Here is a 19,055-nt window from a genome sequence, read left to right as displayed (position 1 = left end):
TGTATTGGGGACAACATTTCTGTTTCACAAAGTGGAGGAAGTAACCAGGTGGACAGCCATTTTAGACTTGACTCTGACTAACACAGAGAAATTGGTTGCAAATCTCAAGGTCACAGTTCATGAAATAAGAGATCTCATGATTTGAAGGAAAGGAATGAATGAGAGCAGCACAGTAAAGGACAACAGATTTCAAAAAGGCAGATGTAAACAAACTCAGCGAACTGGTAGGTAAGGTCCTATGGGAAGAAATTTGGAGGGGAAAAGGCGCTCAAGAGAGCTAGCCGTTTCTCAAGGAGACAATTTAAAAGCACAACTGCAAACAATCCCGATGCGAAAGAGACAGGAAGAAAAGGAAGAGGCCAATATGGCTCCTTCTGGAGCTCTTCAAATTACCTGAAAAAATCAGAGAAATCCTATAAAAAGTGGAAACAGGGATGAATTGCTAAGAAGAGGTACAAAAGAATAGCGCAAGCATGTAGGTACAAAATCAGAAAGGCTAGAGCATAAAATGAGATGCATACTGCAAAAGACATAAAAGGCAAGAAGAAGAGGTTTTCTATATATAGTAGAAGCAAGAGAAGGATGGAGAAAAGCGTAGGCTCTCTACTTAGCAGGGAATGAAAGCTAATAACTAATTACATTAAGACTGAGGTGTTCAATAATTATTGTGCTTCAATCTTCACTAAAAGATTAATGGTGACCAGTTATTCAACACAATTAATATTAACAAGAAGAGAGAAGGAATGCAAGCCAAAATAGGGCAATAACTAGTTAAAGAATAAGTTACATGTATTCAAGTCAGCAGGTCCAATGAAATTCATTGTAGGTTACTCAAGGAAGGAGCTGAAGCAATCTCAGAACAATTAGTGATTATCTTCGACAACTCATGCAAGACAAGTGATGTCCCAGAGGGCTAGAGAAGGGCAAACACAGTACCTATCTTTAAAAAAAATGGGAACAAGAGGTCCAGGAAATTATAGACCAGTTTACCTCACTTCAATATTTGGAAAGATACTGGAACAAATTATTAAATAATCAGTTTGTAAGCATCTACAGGGTGGTAGGATTACAAGACTTGTCAGGAACAAATCATGCCAAACAAACTTAATTTCCTCCTTTGACAGGGTTACTGGCCTTGTGGATGGGGAAGCAGTAGACATGATAAATCATAATTTTAAAGATTTTGACAGAGTTCCACATTATATTCTCATCAACAAACTAGGAAAATGAGGTCTAGATGAAATGACTAAGATAAGTGTAAAACTGAGTGAACGATTGTACTCAAAAAATAGTTCTGAGTGGTTAACTGTCAAACTGGGGAGGAAGTATCCTGAGTTAAGTACTAGTTAATATTTTCATTCATGACTTGAATAATGGAGTGGAGAGAACCTTTATAAAATTTGCAGATGACTCCAAGCAGGGAGGGTTTGCAATCACTTTGGAGGGCAGGATTAGAATTCAAAATGACCTTGACAAATTAGACATTGGATCTGAATTCAATAAGATGAAATTCAATAAAGGAAAGTGCAAAGTAGTTCACTCAAACGAAAAACCAAATGCTCAAACTAGAAAATGGTGAATAACTCGCTAGGTGATAATACTGTTGAAAAGGATCTCAGGGTCATAGTGGATCACCAACTGAATGTGACTTAATGTAACACAGTTGCGAAAAAGGATGATGATATTCTGGGGTGCATTAGCAGGAGTGTCGTATATAAGACACGGGAAGTAAGTATCCTGTGCTACATAGCATCAGCTGGAGTATTGTGTCCATTTCTGGGCACTGCATTTTAGGAAAGCTGTGGAAAAAATGGAAAGAGTCCAGAGAAGAGCACAACAAAAATGATACAAAGATTTTAAAACAAAGAAGGGGGGCTGGACTTGATGACTTCTCAAGGTCCTTCTAGTGCTACGTTTCTATGATTGTAGGATTTTTACTGTATGCCTTAATCCTACTGTATTGTTAATACCCAAATATCTCCCTTTAATTGTACAGAATGTACAGTATTTGTGTTGTCCTAACGTGTTATATTTATTCTCTGTTGGGTAGCTTGTTGGGAATAGATTATGGCAACGTGTCAAGAAAGTGATGTTACACATACAGAAGGGGAGATGTGAAGCATATGGAAATGTAGATTTAAAAAAACCTCCTCCCTTTTCACAAAATCCCTTGTCCCATTCTCCAACCCTATTTAGCAAATTTAGTGACATCATGAACATGTACAATGATCTGGTGCAATGCCCCAAGAGAACAATATGACTTCATCAGCCCCTGGTTGGTTGACTGATTGCCTTTGATCATGACCTATTTCCAGAAATTACTAATGATCTGAAATTTACATCAACTTTCCTATTCTCTAACACCACCAGACATCAAAACTTTTCTTCTCTCTTTGGCCTCTGAGGAAGGCTCTCTCACTGTACCAAGACATGACTTCAGCTTCATTTAAAAATAGGAAATGATAGCAGTGTTGGCTACAGTGATACCATCACACACAACTCAACCTAATTTATTACTGATGAAGTCATTAGTATACTCTGAAGATGCATTCTACACTTCTTTTTAATGAAAAAGTAACTAGGAGGGGCTTCTAACTTGCTTTAGAAAGTTGGGTCCTAAGTGTCATCTTTCCTTAGATTTATCTAAGAGTGAGGGAAGTATTTTAAAGCATAGCATGACCCTAATATCATCCTAGTGCAAGACTGGGGGGGCCTCACTGGTACCTGGTAGTGAGTTTCAGCAGGCCTGACCAGTACAATTTATCCCAATTCACTCATGTCATATCCTGTATCTAAAAGGTTTCAGAGTAGCAGCCGTGTTAGTCTGTATCCGCAAAAAACAGGAGTACTGGTGGCATCTTAGAGACTAACAAATTTATTTGAGCATAAGCTTTCGTGGGCTACAGCCCACTTCTTCGGATGCAACTAAAAGGTGTCATGTAAGATATCAATAGAATACTAATATCATACTGATCATGAATTTTATTGCGTGTTGTATTGTGTGTTGTATTCAAAATGACAAACCTATTGGGAGTTATACTCTTAAAGTTACGCTGTACTAGACAAAGGAATGTGGTTAGTCTTGGAGGTATTTCCAAGGTACTTTAAGAGACAATGAGAATGCCATTTACATAAAAGTTACGCAGAACCGTCAAGCCAACAATGGAAGAAGATAACCACTCAGCAGCAAGGCAAAGGGAAGAGATCAATTTCTATTATAGCAAACACCATTAGGGGAAAAAAACAGCATGAAATTTGCTTCACCAAGAGACTTCACAAAGCCTTCCTCATAGCTTGCATGAACTTAATTTTGAAGAAAGGGAGGAGCAAAGAAAATGAGATGAACCAAAACCGTAAAAATAGAGTAAAAAAAGGCATATGCACAAAAAAGGAAAAAAAAACCAAAACAAAATGAGAACCAAGCGATGGGGGTGCAGCAGGGAGGAGGAAGGTACAGAGAGTGGACTGAAAAATGGAATGTTTGGCAATGTCATCAGAGTATGACCGAACCAGAAACTGACTAGGAGAAAACGTGCTGATTTAAAAGACAAAAATAACTGGACAAATTGCTTACAAGAGAAATCTCCATTTTCTCAGATGCACTCAATATATCATCTATTTAAATCCATTATTGTTATGCCATTCAGCTGCAAGTCTAGAGTTTTTCAAAGAGTTCCATGAAGAACGCGTATTGACCATCTGGATATGATGTTCAGCTGCATGTATTAATTATTATGTTAAAAGGCCTAAAATATTTAGGACAAACATACATGACACCTGATTCCTTTATTGAGCATTTTTTACAATCTTATCATTGCAGTACCAACTAGCACTGCTATAGTTAATGATCTGCCAGTGTTTCCATTACAGCCCCTACTTCAAAGGGTTTTATTCTTCAGATGTAAAAATGCAATTCAAGCAGAGATTTAACTTGCAAGATCTTAGCCCAGAAGCAACATTTTTCTTGCTTTTGTGGATTTATAGCAAATGCTTAATACTATTTTAATCTCTCAGTTTTCAGTTTAATTTCCTTCTTTAAATGATACCCTTTAAGGGGAGAGGAGGGGGACCAAAACAAGGGAGACAAAATAAAACTCTCAAATGTAGGTGCTTGCACACAATAATAGATGCAGCCAGAAGGGAGTTCAGTCTCAAGGCTAAGGCCTTGTCTACACTACAGAGTTGCAGCGCTGGTGAGGGGGTTACAGCGCTGCAACTTAGGTGGTGTACACACTTGCACAGCACGGCCAGCGCTGCAACTCCCTGGTTGCAGCGCTGGCTGTACACCCGGTTGAGCCTCGGGTGTAGAGGATCCAGCGCTGGTCAGCAAGTGTAGACACCCACCAGCGTTTTTATTGACCTCCGTGGCATAAGCAGGTATCCCAGCATACCTTGGAAGCCTCTCTGGTAATCATGCAAACTCCACTGCCCTGGGCTCACCTGACCCCTCCTTTAAATGCCCCGGGAATTTTAAAAATCCCCTTCCTGTTTGCTCAGCCAGGTGTGGAGTGCAATTAATCAATCACTCACTCAGCGACCATGCCTCCACACACCAAACGAGCCCCAGCATGGACCAATGCAGAGCTGCAGGACCTCATAAGTGTTTGGGGAGAGGAGGCTGTGCAAGCACAGCTGCGCTCCAGAAGGAGAAATTATGATACCTATGGGCAGATATCGCAGTCCTTGATGAGAAGGGGCCATGAATGGGACACGTTGCAGTGCAGGGTCAAAATTAAAGAGCTGAGGAGTGCTTACTGCAAAGCTCGTGAGGAAAATCGCCACTCAGGAGCTGCCCCCACGACCTGCCGTTTTTAACAGGAGCTGGATGCCATACTTGGGTGTGACCCCACTGCCAATCCTAGGAGCACGATGGAGAGTTCAGAGCAGGGAGAAGTGGGGGAGGTTGTAGAGGACGGCGACAGTGAGGCTACTGGCGTGGAGGGAGACACCCCGGAGTCCCAGTACACATGCAGCCAGGAGCTCTTCTCAAGCCAGGAGGAGGCTAGCCAGTCGCAGCAGCTGGAAGTTGATGGTGAGGAAGAAACTGAGGATCATGTTCGGGGTAAGCAGATTTTTATGTTTTGGGAGAGGAGGGTTTTGGTTATGGCTGCCTGCATGCATGCCTAAATGTGGAATAGCCCATTGATTTGCTCTATCACGTCTCTGTAATCTGCCTCGGTAATCTCTTGAAAAGTTGCAGCAAGAGCGTTTGCAATTTGCTTTCTCAAGTTGATCGGGAGAGCCACCGTGGTCCCTGTCCCGGTCAGGCTAACTCGTCCGATCCACTGTGCAGCGAGGGGTGGGGGGACCATGGCTGCACACAGGCAAGCTGCATAGGGGCCAGGGCGGTATCCACATTCCTGTAGAAGACCCTCCCTCTCTTCCCAGGTAACACGCAGCAGTGATATGTCTGGCAGTAGGAAACCCTGTTGAGAGTTTAGGGATACTTGAGTGCAGGGCGCCAGGTTCGCGTTTCCCCAGCCCATGGCGCTCTGTTGTTAACCCCCCCCCTCCCAGCACGTAGCCAGCCACGCGGTGTGCTCCGGTGTTCCCCACCCCCCCCCTCCCAGCACGTAAGCATCCACGCGGTGTGCTCCGGTGTTATGCACCCCCCTCCAAGCAGGCATCCAGCACCGCGGTGTGTTCCGGTGTTATGCACCCCCCTCCAAGCAGGCATCCAGCACCACGGTGTGCTCCGGTGTTCCCCACCCCCCCTCCAAGCAGGCATCCAGCACCGCAGTGCGCTCCGGTGTTCCCAACGCCCCCTCCAAGCAGGCATCCAGCACCGCGGTTCTTCCCCCCCCCACCAGCAGGACGGCATGAACGCGGACCAAAGAACAACCCCCGCCCCCAAGCAGCTCACCACCTTCCTGTTCACTACTGCCCCCTCTTCAGGACACCAGCTACCTCCTGTACCCATTGCTGATAAACCCCAGTGACCCATTGGTCAATTCCCACTCCCAAGGGGAAATCGGGGCAAAACCACTCACCCCATTGCTCACCATGACTTAGCTTCCCTGCCCTCTCTGTGTTATGTGAGGTATGTGAGAAGGATGCTACCAAAAGTCTAAAAAGTCCTTCAATGTGTGATAATAAACAATGTAGCCTCTGTGTATTACATGGTTCTATCTCTCTTTTTTCTAGTGACCTTGACTACTGCAGCCGGATCACTGGCCTCACGTAGGTTGCAGAACTTGAGACGGAATCCTAGAAAATCAAAAGAGGAATTCATCAAATCTGTTATGAGCCACTACAACAGAGAAAGTAGGAAGACACAGGAATGGAGAGAGAAGATGTATGAATGGAGACAGAGTGTACATGAATGGAGGCAAACAGAAAGCAGGAGAAAGGAATTGTCTGCCAAAAAAGCCACAAAGCAGATGATAAGCCTCCTGGCTCGCCAAACTGAGTCTTTCGAGTCTCTTGTAGCCATGCAGACAAATATGTACCATTGTAACCCACAGCCCTCCCAAAGCCCTCTTCCTTGTTCCCCAGTATTTCCACAAAACAACTTTCTCCAGCAGCCAGTTCCTTATTATCCCCAGCTGCCCTCAACACCTGTACGATCACCTACCAGCCCTGATAACTATAATTCTTACCCTGTTCACTCCACCCCCATTATTCTGCAGCATAGTAATCCTGAAGTGCAGCAGACATTGAATAGTGATCAAAATAGGACATATTAAAACCTGTGAATGTACAGTCCACCACCCCAACCCCCTTGCCTGTTATGTACTGTATGTTGAATAAAGGTTTTTTTTCTTTTTCACTACGTTATATTATTGCTGGAAGTGGTAAATATTATACACCAAGGTAAAGCAAAGCACATCAAATGCATCAAATTGCTCCCCTAAAGCATCCCTAATCCTTGAAGCCCTTTCCTGGGCCTCCCTATTAGCCCTGCTCTCTGGCTGAGCAAACTCATCCTCTAGGCGTCGAACCTCGGAGGTCCATTCCTCACTGAATCTTTCATCCTTCCCTTCACAAATATTACGGAGGGTACAGCACGCGGATATAACAGCGGTGATGCTGCTTTCCACCAAATCTAGCTTCCCATAAAGACAGCGCCAGCGGGCTTTCAAACGGCCAAAAGCACACTCCACAGTCATTCTGCACCGGCTCAGCCTGTAGTTGAACCGGTCCTTGCTCCTGTCAAGCTTCCCTGTATATGGTTTCATGAGCCAGGGCATTAAGGGGTAAGCGGGGTCTCCAAGGATCACAGTGGGCATTTCGACGTCCCCTACTGTGATCTTGCGATCTGGGAAAAAAGTCCTGGCCCTCAGCCTCCTGAACAGGGAACTGTTCCTAAAGATGCGTGCATCGTGCACCTTTCCAGGCCATCCTGAGTAAATGTCAGTGAAACGCCCACGGTGATCCACAAGCGCTTGCAGAACCACGGAGAAATACCCCTTGCGATTAACGTACTCTGATGCCAGGTGGGGTGGTGACAGAATAGGAATATGCGTCCCATCTATTGCCCCTCCACAGTTAGGGAACCCCATTTCTGCAAAGCCATCCACAATGTCCTGCACGTTCCCAAGAGTCACGGTTCTTCTTAGCAGGGTGCGATTAATGGCTGTGCAAACTTGCATCAGCACCATTCCAACTGTAGACTTTCCCACTCCAAACTGGTTCACCACCGATCTGAAGCAGTCTGGAGTTGCCAGCTTCCAGACTGCAATAGCCACCCGCTTCTCCACTGGCAGGGCAGCTCTCAATCTTGTGTCCCTGCGCCGCAGGGTAGGGGCGAGCTCAGCACACAGTGCCATGAAAGTGGCTTTTCTCATCCGAAAGTTCTGCAGCCACTGCTCGTCATCCCAGGATTGCAGGACGATGTGATCCCACCACTGAGTGCTGGTTTCCCGAGCCCAAACGCGCCGGTCCACGGAGCTGAGCACGTCTGTTACTGCCACAAGCAATTTACTGTCTTCACAGTGAGGCGATTCAATATCATCGTCTGACTCCTCACCGTCACTGTCACTCTCACTTTGCAGCTGAAGGAATAGCTCCACTGCCATGCGTGATGTGCTGGCAACATTCATCAATAAGGTCGTCAGCTGCTCAGGCTCCATTTATAACAAAAATCGCAGAAAAAAGCGCTGTAGAATCACAATGCCGCCAAACTGCTCGGAATGTGTAGCAAAGCACCACGGGGCGTTGGAACAGGAAGCGGAAAGACACTCACACTTCCTTCCCCTTCCCACAAGCCACAGCGCCGAAATGGGACGAGGTGCTCTGTGGGATAGCTGCCCACAATGCACCACTCCCAACAGCGCTGCTAGTGCTGTAAATGTGGCCACACTGCAGCGCTGGTTGCTGTAAGTGTGGCCACTCTGCAGCGCTGGCCCTATACAGCTGTACTAACACAGCTGTAACTACCAGCGCTGCAAAACTGTAAGTGTAGACATGGCCTCATGCTCCTTTGTTAGCACACTGAAATGTGACTACTGTTGGAAGAGTCTCCAGACTGCAGAGCAGCTTATATACAACTTGTTGATGAAAAAGTAGCAATTATACCACAAGAGCAGTTAAATGTGAAGTGTTCGCCTTCACTCTCTGTTTCTTTCATATCTATATTTACATAAGATGCCGTTATTTGAGCATATATATTTTTGCCATCTAACTCACCTGAAGCTCTGTTCAGTCTTGCAGGTGTAACACAAGAACATCCCATATGGAGGCATGGTACAAAATGTGTATCCAGGGCAAACCACCCATGATCTCTGTGACAAATTCTGCTGCAAATGATTGGACAAAGTCCTAGAAACCGTGTGCAGCGAAGATAAACAGTCTCCTTTGTCCTTAAAGTCAGAAGCAGTCACTGTATTGAGCTTGCCCAAAAGATTAGCGCTGCCATTATTATTTGTGTTATATGAGCTGCTTTAGGAGTTAACCGACTCCGACGTAAAAGCCAGGTGAAAAGGGCTTTTGTATCTAATAGGATGAGCAATACAGGAAAAAAAAAGAAAAAAAAGCGAAGTTCTTTGGGCAACTGGGCGACAGTATACAGATGCTGACTCAGTTTTAGCTGACAGCCTCAATCAAAGCATCTCTAATCTCCCCAGTTAGCACTAAACCAATGCAGTATAATTGAACCCGGGACAGAATATGGAGAAATGACACTAGTTAGAAGGATAACGGCCTTGTGAAGCATAAATATTAAAGATATTCAGAACCTTTTATTTTTCAGGTTAGGGATGATTAGCCAGAACTGTACCTGCAAAGTCATTTGATATTACAGCCTCTGCCCACCGTCAGGGAGACAATGGCAAAGCTTTGGTATCCACATTATGAATTCTACAATTATGATAATATTTACCACCTTCTCTTCTGTAGGTAGCTGTGATGGGTGGGAGAAAGGTGTTGACTTTACGCAAATCAGACTGGGGATTATTAACCACTCAAGTAAAATTGTGGGGCCCTTTCCTTGAGGATGCCAGACATTTGAGAAGGAAGATGTATTAGTTTTGTAGTAAGAGATCATCCAAAATTAAAACCTCACTCACCTCTGTTCATACCAAATAAGTTTCAGAAAGATTTGCCGAGCACGTTAAGACAAACCTACTGTTGCACAAGCTTTAACACATAAATAAAGCTCAACAAATGCTGGGCCCATCCAGAACATTTGTTAAAACACATATATACAATATAGGTAACAAAGAAAATTTAGAGAGGTGTGTTAGGAGGATACCTGGAAATTGTAGAGCACTCTTGCATTATTATGAGATTACAGACCAGTTCTTTGGAACAATCAAGAAAGAGGCTGCCCCCAAAAGAGAAACTATCTTAATTTTTATATTGAGCCTAGTACTTGCTGAGACACAATTTATGAAGTGTATCTAATCAGTGTTGTTTAGATACATATACAGTGCATAAATGGTCAATAATGCTCATTGTTTATCTACCCAGGTACCTATACGGTCCCATCGTGATATTATCTGAGGACCTCACATACATTGGATTAATTTATCCTCTCAAACTTCTGCGAGGAAAGGAAGTACTATTATACTCATTTTACAGACAGGGAAATGAAATACCACCACCCGCCCAAGTAAGGGCAACAGCAAATGGGTACGTCATGGTGAGCCTAGGTTTCTAGATAGTTTCAGTTCAGCCCTGATCTCCATTATATTTTCCAATCATCCATAGTACTCGAGAATATCTGCCGCACTGCACAATTACCAAGAGTTTCCATTTGGGAGCCCTACTCTACTCTCACTCATGCATATGCAATTTCTAGCCAAGTCAATGGAAATTCATGCCTACACCTAAGGTCACTAATTCTGCCAAGAAACTCCTGGCTTAGACATTGCTGGTCTTGTGCTCTTGGAGTATTACATTGTAAATGAGCAACATCCAGAAACAGTTTGAATACAAACCACATAGTACACTGCATGCACATTATGGCACGTAGCTCAGTATCATACGAAGACACATGCACCCTTGTTAAGAGTAAAATGAATTTGTATCCCTAATTATTTCTGACCATTTAGCAAAGAAGAGACTGGCTGTGTTAGGAAGAGATCTAAAAGGTGCCATAATCAACGCATGTGTGCACGCTCTCACCAAAAGGACAGAATTTAAACTGCTCAACTAAGTGTCAGAGGCCCCGTGCTGAGAACTACTAATGAAACCTGATTTCTGTCTAGACACTGTTATTGATGCATGTTTTTCCAGCTCTAAAGCTGAAGTCCTGGTTCAGTACTTAAGCATATGGGAAAACTTCCAGGAAGCCTGAAACGCACAGTCTAGTTCTGGCAGATAGGTTAAATACAGTCATCATTCCCAGTTCTCTTTAAGCAGCGCAAACCCATTTACCTTAGGTAATTTTTAAGCCTGTATTTCCAAGAAGTAAATCCAGTTTATAATTCCAGGATCAGTCCAGAAACTAAGAAGCTTTTTGTTTTTAGAAAAGTTAGAGATTCCATTTCAAAGTTTGGGGCAGGAGGGAGGCTGCTTATTGTAAATGGATCAACAAAACATATAAAGAAAAATGGATAAAATACAAAAGCATCTACTTTTTGAGCTCTTTTTTTTTTAATTGTAGATGATGGAAGAGAAAGATGAGGAATTAGTGGAAAAAAAATTATAGTAAAACTTTTCCCTGACTTCACCACTGAAATCACAATCACAAGAGGAGAGTTTTTGCGTCCAGAACATATGGCTGCCAGATGATTTGCAAAAAAAGGAGTCCTGGCTCACTGAGTGCAGACCTTTGAAAAATCATAAAATGAGTCCAGGACACAGGACACTGCCTCATACAACATACACCTCAGGCCACCATATAGAATGAGAGAGGGTTTCAGAAATAGATGCCTACCAAAAATTTGCTAACAGGTAGGCTGCTGGTGCACTGAGACCGCTGCCTAGCTATCATGCTGAGCAATAAAGTTTTGTTCTTTCCTTGTCCTCTCCTGTACATCTGTATCCATGTGTTGTCTCTTGCTTATATTTGAATTGTAAGCTCTTCAGGGCAGGGAATGTCTTTTAGACTATCAGGGTTGGAAGGGATCTCAGGAGGTCATCTAGTCCAACCCCCTGCTCAATGCAGGACTGATCCCCAACTAAACCCCCAAATGGCCCCTTCAAGGGTTGAACTCACAACCCTGGGTTTAGCAGGCCAATGCTCAAACCACTGAGCTATCCCTCCCCCCTTGTGTAATGTGTTTGTACAGCACTTAACACAATGCGGTCCTGGACCATGATTAGGGCTTTAATGTTCTATGATAATACAAATAATAAATAATGCAGCCCTTGGAAATCAGAATGGTAGGAGATTTTTAACAGAAAAAAGTTCCTCAGCATTAAAAAAAAGATTTTTCATGTCCCCACAACTCTATTCCCCCGCCCCCTTTAAATATCTGTGTCACTCAAATATCTCCCCAACCTAAAGTCTCTCTCTGGGTCACATTTATAATTCGTACCCCAAAACCTTTGAGACGCTAGAGCTGTTAAAGAAATCAAACAAATTATATCATGCTAAAAGTGGCTCTCTTTCCCCTTCACTCTCAAAAACAGCTGGACCATTGAGTACAAACTTATTTAAATCAATAAATGAATAAAGTCAGCCGTGGAGCCAAGATCAGACCTGGAACATTTTAACTCAACAAGTGAAGGTTTCATAAAATTATAAGCAACAAAATTATAAACAACAAACTTCAAGCTGTTTCCTACCAGAAAACATGTTTTGTTTGTATTTAACTGGTGCTTTAGATGGTGGCAAAAACCAAACCATTAGAGTCCTCTTAGAGACCAATTCTGTAAACCATTATGTATCTGCATAATGTATTTACAGAAGTTGTTTAATGGAACTATGAGGCAGGTTTATACATACTGTAGACTACAAGCGCTTTGTGCAAGGGCTATGTCCTATTATAGGTTTGTATCATACCTAGTACAATGGGGCCCCAAACCTGGTCAGGGTCTTTATAATCATTAAGGAAGGGACTTGTGCTCACAACTCACTTAGACACTTCTGGAAATCCCACCCTCCATCATCACCATCGTCGAGTAAAACCATCAATGTGAGCAAAATGGTAACAGAATTGTTAAGTTATAAAGTAGAGGAAAATGAACATCCGTCAATGAATCATCCTTTGACGCAGTTCATATAATTTCTATGGTGGAACTAGCGTAATGGAAAACAAACTGGCTTGGGACTCAAACTTTTACTCAGGAAAGGTTACTGGCACAAAACTCCTAGGAAGGAGGAGATCCTCAGAGACAAGAGCCAACTGTTACTGCTCACTTCTCAAAGGATGACCTCAACCATACAACACCGTTATATTAATTTTCCTCCGATTGAAGGTCTCTTTGTCAACTGCAATGGGTCATGTGCAGTTTGTAAACTCTGGTTTATACTACAACCGAGGCATTTTGGGAAAGGCCTTTTGAGACATGATGTGGTTTCCAGGCTAGTACTAGTCTGTTCACCTTTACACAAGCAAAATTATCTTTCGCATTTAGGTGTTGAGTTTCCATAAACTCAGGTCAGGATCTTTATTGTTGGTAACACAAAGATATTCAAGGATTTTCAAAGCTTCTCCCAGCTGTCTTAAACCTGGCCCAAAGCAACACTTGTTAGTACTAAGTTTTAATCAATCTATATAATACACAGCTTCACTGCATTACTGACTGTTCACTACATGCCTAGAAAAATCAAAGGTAAAAATGCATGCTACAAGGAATGGCTTACATTAGTACCATTAATTCCTACGTTCAGCATAATCCTTCATCTGGGAGTTATTCCAAAACATAGGAGTTAAAGACACTAATATAAACCATTCCAATGCAGCATGTGTTTCTTTAGCTTTTATTCCCATGACTAAATTTCTTTTAATGCACTTTTATTTATCATGATGGAAATAGTTTTTTCTATTTTTCTCTATCCGAAGTCTGGGTCAATTATATTAACCCATTTTTGGAGAAAGCTATACAGGTGCATATGTATTTCCCATTAAGTCTCCAAAGCTAAAACCTTATGCAAATATTCTAAAATGGAACTGCAGACCTTTGAAGTGCTAAAGACCTTGTGTGCACTCTGTAAAGGAACAACGTTAATCACATAAGCTAGTTAAACAATCTAGTAGTGGCAACGCATTGCCAGGCTGATAAATCTGTGTCTGAAGCTGACTGGTCACTTGCTCTTGGAGAGAGAAAAAAAAAAAAAAAGAGTGCTATGGCAGTAACATAGTCCTCAAGGCTGAACGCATGCCTGGTGACACTTCTGACCAATTCAGGAGGGATTCTAATCTGCTCAGAGATATGAGAGATGGAGGAAGGTGGATGAGACAATGCACAAAAATGCAACGACTCCCACAAAAGGGCATGGAAGGATTCTTGGCATACGTACATACACACTTCCATTAGAACAGAAACTGGTGGATGGGGCAATTAAAATAGCAAAATATTTGTACTTTTTTCTCTGAAACAAAGTGACTCTGAAACCAGCCCTTTTAAACAGGCCCCAATTTTATTCTATTTGCCTCTCCATGCAAAGGAGAAAAACGGGGTGGGATCAGAAAGGAGGAAGTAAACAATTGGATACATTATATCAAAAAAATCCCAAAACCTTCTATACCAAAATATTCTTAAATGTTTACAATTCATCACCCCATTATCAGACTACCCAACAAATCATTACTAATCCCATTATAAAAATCTGTTTTAAAATTTTTACCTAATTTTAAAACACTAACATTTGAACAATGGGATCCATGTTGGAAATAGCTTTATCAAGTGATACCACATTTATTTAACTCACAAATGCATGGGGAAAATATATCTATAAATTATAGACTATAAATAAAACAAATCTCTTCAAGTGATTTTAGATAAACTATCACCATAAACACAGGATCATTGCCAGCATAAAATGCTAGTGCTTAAATCTGAGAGTACGGCTAGATTTTTCACATTAAAAGTTAGAGAGATTTGTGCACTTAACTCCTTTAGACTCTTTTGAAACTCCTGCTCTGATTTCTTAATTGCCTAGACAGCTATTGATACCTAGTACTAAGGCTTCAGATAGCACAGAAGAGTTTTGAGGCTCTCACTACTTTGGGGAGATATACTTCCAAATGTTTCCATTAAGCATTAACCTTTTTTTTGTTTAGTTTGTACACGGAGGAATGCTGGGAGGCAATGGGGGTGGGGGAGAGGAGGCTAAGAGCAGAAGATGAAATTAACAGAGAAAAGTTTTCAATTTAAAATAAAAAATGCTTTGAACCATAACTGGTTACAGAAAGGTTCATTGACAATTGCCGTAGGCAAAGAGTCTGTTCTTTGGAGTGGATGTCCCCCTTAGGGAAGGAAAAACTCAGAGGGAGGGCAAGAATCCAAGCCTCTCACCAACACAGAGGCAAGAAAATTGATTGGTGTTAGCCAGATTTCATTTTTGGGGAAGGTATAGTAATGTCACAATGAGGATCAATGTAGAGACTAAAGAAAAGAAAAGAAGGAAAGAGATAAAGGGGCAAAATGGATGTAATAGGAATAAGTCACAGAAGCTGATGCACAGAGGCCAAAGAAAAAGCTTGTGGTTTTATTTCAGATGTTTTTCTTACGCATTGTTATTAATACTAGAGCTAGCTGTAAAAGATGGATTTGGTTTAGAATGTCACATTATGAACACTGACTTTTGGTTATCCAAGTTAATTTAAATTTTATTTCAATAGAGCAACATTAATTTATGCCCACCAAAGGCCTGGACTCTGGAGCTTAAAGAACTATTCCTTTTTTCAAGCCAAGACTGGTACAGGTGAAACGATGTACTTCCACATCTACTTTGCCTTGCGTGCTAGCTCCATGTAAGTGAGGAAAGCAATCATGACAAATAGTCATGACTTATTCCATAAGTTATTTGCCCAGAGAGCAAGAGTCTATAGACATTATTGACAAAAAGACAAAAGCATCCGATCGCAAGCTTTAGTAAGCCAAGAATTCCTCTTTCAATGTCTTCAGCCATTTAATTAGAAGAGGCTGCTGTAATGTTTGATTATAAGTTAGAACACAAATATACACTTTCCCACAGTATGAGTCAATGTTCACAGATTCCAATTTTAGCTGAAAATTGTTTCCCAGAGCCTGGGACATCTCAGATCCTTGGAGCAATTAAAATTTTCTTGATTTCCTTCACCTGTTCAGCTGTGTCTTCCAAAAAATCATGTACCGTTTACTCAGTGAGTTACAGTTCTTAAACACAGATGAAGAGTTGTACTAACAAATCCTTCTAAGGAAATCTATGGATTTTGAACACTAAACTGCACAAAGTTCTGAAAAGGAACAAGGATGTAAGCCTTCAAGGTCTCCATGTTTTCAGAAGCTGGTCCAAGGTTTTGTCTTGCATGTCTCTTTTTTCATCCCCTCTCTGTGTGACTACTACACTTTGGAGGAGATAAGGGACAGCAAAGGGTTACAGATCTGTTGGTACTAGTATTGGTTGGTTAATGGTGCAAATTAAGTATTACACGTACTCCTTATAATAGAACTTTGAGGTTGGTTACATCACTATGCCTCAGTCTTTTGTGGGGGCACTGTATGACCTACTTCCCTCCATAACGCATCTCTATCAATCTGTTTTTGTTCCCCACACCATGGCTTGTGGATTGACTGATTCTATTTATCTCACTTGTAGTTCACAGGGCAACGGTTTAAATTTCACTCGATACACTCCATCTGGGAGTGCTTTTAAAACACCCCCACAAGCACATTTTCCTCCCCTCTCCAGGCACCCCTGCAGCGTTCAGCCATCTGTACTCAAGAAACAAATCCAAAAAAATTATTCTAAATTAAAAACTCATTTTAAAAGAAAAGTATTAAAAACTGTTTTATAAACATAGAAAATCACAGTAAGCCTTGGTTGCAATAAATATCCAACTGTTGCCTACAGCTATTAGAATCCACAAGCATATTTTTTAATTTGCCAGCAAACTGTATATTTATTCTGACCATGATTTGTCTTCCGCTGTTTAATGTTCTCTCATGTTTCTTTCATATGTTTACAGGGGGGGAGAAGGCAGGCTGTCCATAAATATGTTACAGATTCCTGTAAGCAATGATGGCTCTCTGAAAGACTGCCACTTCTTCACAATAAGGTCTTCCTGGGCCCCAAGACATCATCATCAAATACACATGCCCTCTCCCTTCCCTTGTTTCATTTGTGATTGATTAAAGCTGGGCAAATAAAGGGTGAGAGAGATTCTGGGTAAGCAGCAAACTGCAAGCCTTGATGAGAATTGGTTAACTCTGATGCCTTCACTCAACAGGCCTCAAAGGTGCACTTGCACTCAGGCGACCAGATGTCCCGATTTTATAGGAACAGTCTTGATATTTGGGCTGTGTCTTATATAGGGGCTTATTACCCCCTCACCCCATCCCGATTTTTCACATTTGCTGTCTGGTCACCCTAATCTGCACGCAAAAAGCAGTGGCAATGTGATTAACGTTAAATAATCTGGAGAAAATGTGCCTGAGAAGTGAATAAACACTATGAAGCACAAAAAATGGGCATGTTGATAGCACTGATCAGTTGACCCATCATAATTGCAAGGAAATTCAGAGCTGGAGGGAATGAATGGGTGTGTGTTGAAAAAAAAGAAAAGAAATCTGAGTGCTTAATATCCCAAATGTCTGATAGTAGGGCACTTATGCTCTTGGCAGTTCAGTAGACTGGCAAGGGGAAATCACTTTTGCTTCTAAGTTGGTGGGTTGACTCCAGTCCCAGTCAGCAGACACCACAAGTTATCATCTAATGGCTGCTGGGTGGTCTGGGTAAAAAGAGTTGATCTCAACTCAGTTACTTGCAGGCAAGTAATCACAGAGTAGATAGCACAGAGTAAAGAGAGTAAATAGTCAGCATCACAGAGTAGATAGCAATTTACCACCATGTTGGTCATCTCAGCAGACAGGCAATGAACTATGCCTCATGGTCATAGTTGAAGCAGAGAAATTCAGAATCATGAATTCTGATTTTTGCAGGCAAATGAAGGACATTGTTTGCACTCCTATGTAGCTACCTTTACTATAGCTCAATAGACATGAGTGAGGATAACTAAACATTGTTATGTAATGACTTCAGTGGAGAAATACAACTGATTTACACTAGCTAAGAATTTGGCCCATATTTTGGTGACTCGGCACATGGTTGTGACTTTCCAGGGTGCAGTCCAGACCAATGAGGCCCTGTGTCACTCATGTTTTGCTGCTGTAGCTCCCAACCTGAGCCCCTCACGAACAGCCAAACAGCAAACAGGTCACCCCTGAGGTGTCTGGGTATTGCTGCAGCCTGACAGCACACTCCAGTCACACACTGGCTTTCACCAGGCTTGGTTACCACTTGCAGGGTGACCCCAACACACTCCCAGTTCTGAATTCCCCCCCGCCAAATTTTCCCCGGTGTGTTCTGCACTGTCCAGCCTTCTCCTGGAAAGTTCAGACATTTTAGGTCTCTTGCCCCTCTAAGGGCACAATATACAACAATTTGCTACTTCAAATGGATTTACCCAAACAGTTTACAACACTGGATTAGTTTGATTAAAGAAAGCAAATTTATTTAATTACAAAGGGAGAAATTTTAAGTGAGTACAAGCACAAGGCATTAAAGTCACAAATGGTTACAAGGGAAAGAGATAAAATGCTTTCTAGTGCCACATGTCCCCAGTAACATTGCTGACCAAATTCTCAGGCCAGGATCTGTTCCCAAAGTTCAAAGGCTGTTTCTTTTGTCTTCTTAGATGAAAGAGACTGGCACCTTAAGGTTTTTGCCCTTCACTTTTTAGTCTAGTCCTCCTTTGAAATGCATTTTCTTGAGGGTTAATCCTAGATAAAGGTGAGGATGGAGACTAGGAATTTTGGGGTAAAAGAGGTTTCATGCTGTTTGCTAAAATGCAGATCTTTCTTCCTGCCCCCATTCCTTGCCAAAGAATGGCCACTTGACAGGCGATTGCCCATCAACTTGGATGACACCTGAGGCTAGAGGCTTCAGCTTGTCCTTTGTCTTTGAGAAACAGCTTTATCCAGACATGTTTGGTAAACACTTTTCAGACCCAATTTCATCTTATGTTTATAACTGTACATATAATGTTACTACGCACGTATCATTATTATTGATCAGTGAGTTATTAGTTTTCAAATGAATACCTCACAAGACATATTTTATACAAAGATTATTACAATGGTGTGTAGGGTGTGACTACAAGGATGCATTCAGTCACAATGGTCCTTCCTATTTTAGGCTCCAGTCCTGAAAATACTTGTGAACGTACCTTAGTTGACAGAGGCGAGCACTCCCACTGACTTCAATATGCATACAGGAAAGCATGTGCCTGTTTGTAGAATCAGGTCCTTACTTTGTTTCAACTTGTAGGAGTTTCTATCCGACATCAGCTGTTTGCATTTCATGCTTAATTTATAGTTTGTACCTTCCTGATATCAGAATTTTTTAAACCTCTCATTATTCCAGTTATCTTATGAACGGGTGTTCCCACAGAGGAAACGTGGGTACAATCAGTGATATCGAACAGGAAGGATCAGTTTCACATAAGAATTCTTATTTA

At 41.9% G+C, this 19,055-nt stretch overlaps 2 protein-coding genes across 8 annotated transcripts in view; one reads left to right on the top strand and one right to left on the bottom strand.

Moving 5' to 3' along the window:
* AUTS2 (activator of transcription and developmental regulator AUTS2) overlaps positions 1–19,055 on the bottom strand; it is a 939,222-nt gene that overhangs the window by 534,379 nt on the left and 385,788 nt on the right. The gene's annotated exons all lie outside the window — the stretch shown is intronic.
* LOC127037579 (uncharacterized) lies at positions 4,174–6,777 on the top strand. Its single transcript, XM_050929495.1, has 2 exons — positions 4,174–5,062; positions 6,145–6,777. The coding sequence occupies exons 1-2, from the start codon at positions 4,870–4,872 to the stop codon at positions 6,684–6,686; spliced, it is 735 nt and encodes a 244-aa protein (XP_050785452.1). The 5' UTR covers positions 4,174–4,869; the 3' UTR covers positions 6,687–6,777.

The sequence above is a fragment of the Gopherus flavomarginatus genome, chromosome 19 (assembly GCF_025201925.1).
Source record: "Gopherus flavomarginatus isolate rGopFla2 chromosome 19, rGopFla2.mat.asm, whole genome shotgun sequence".
In the NCBI taxonomy this organism is placed as follows: Eukaryota; Metazoa; Chordata; order Testudines; family Testudinidae; genus Gopherus; species Gopherus flavomarginatus.
Note: the sequence above shows the minus strand (reverse complement) of the source record. Positions and strands in the feature narration are given on the sequence as shown.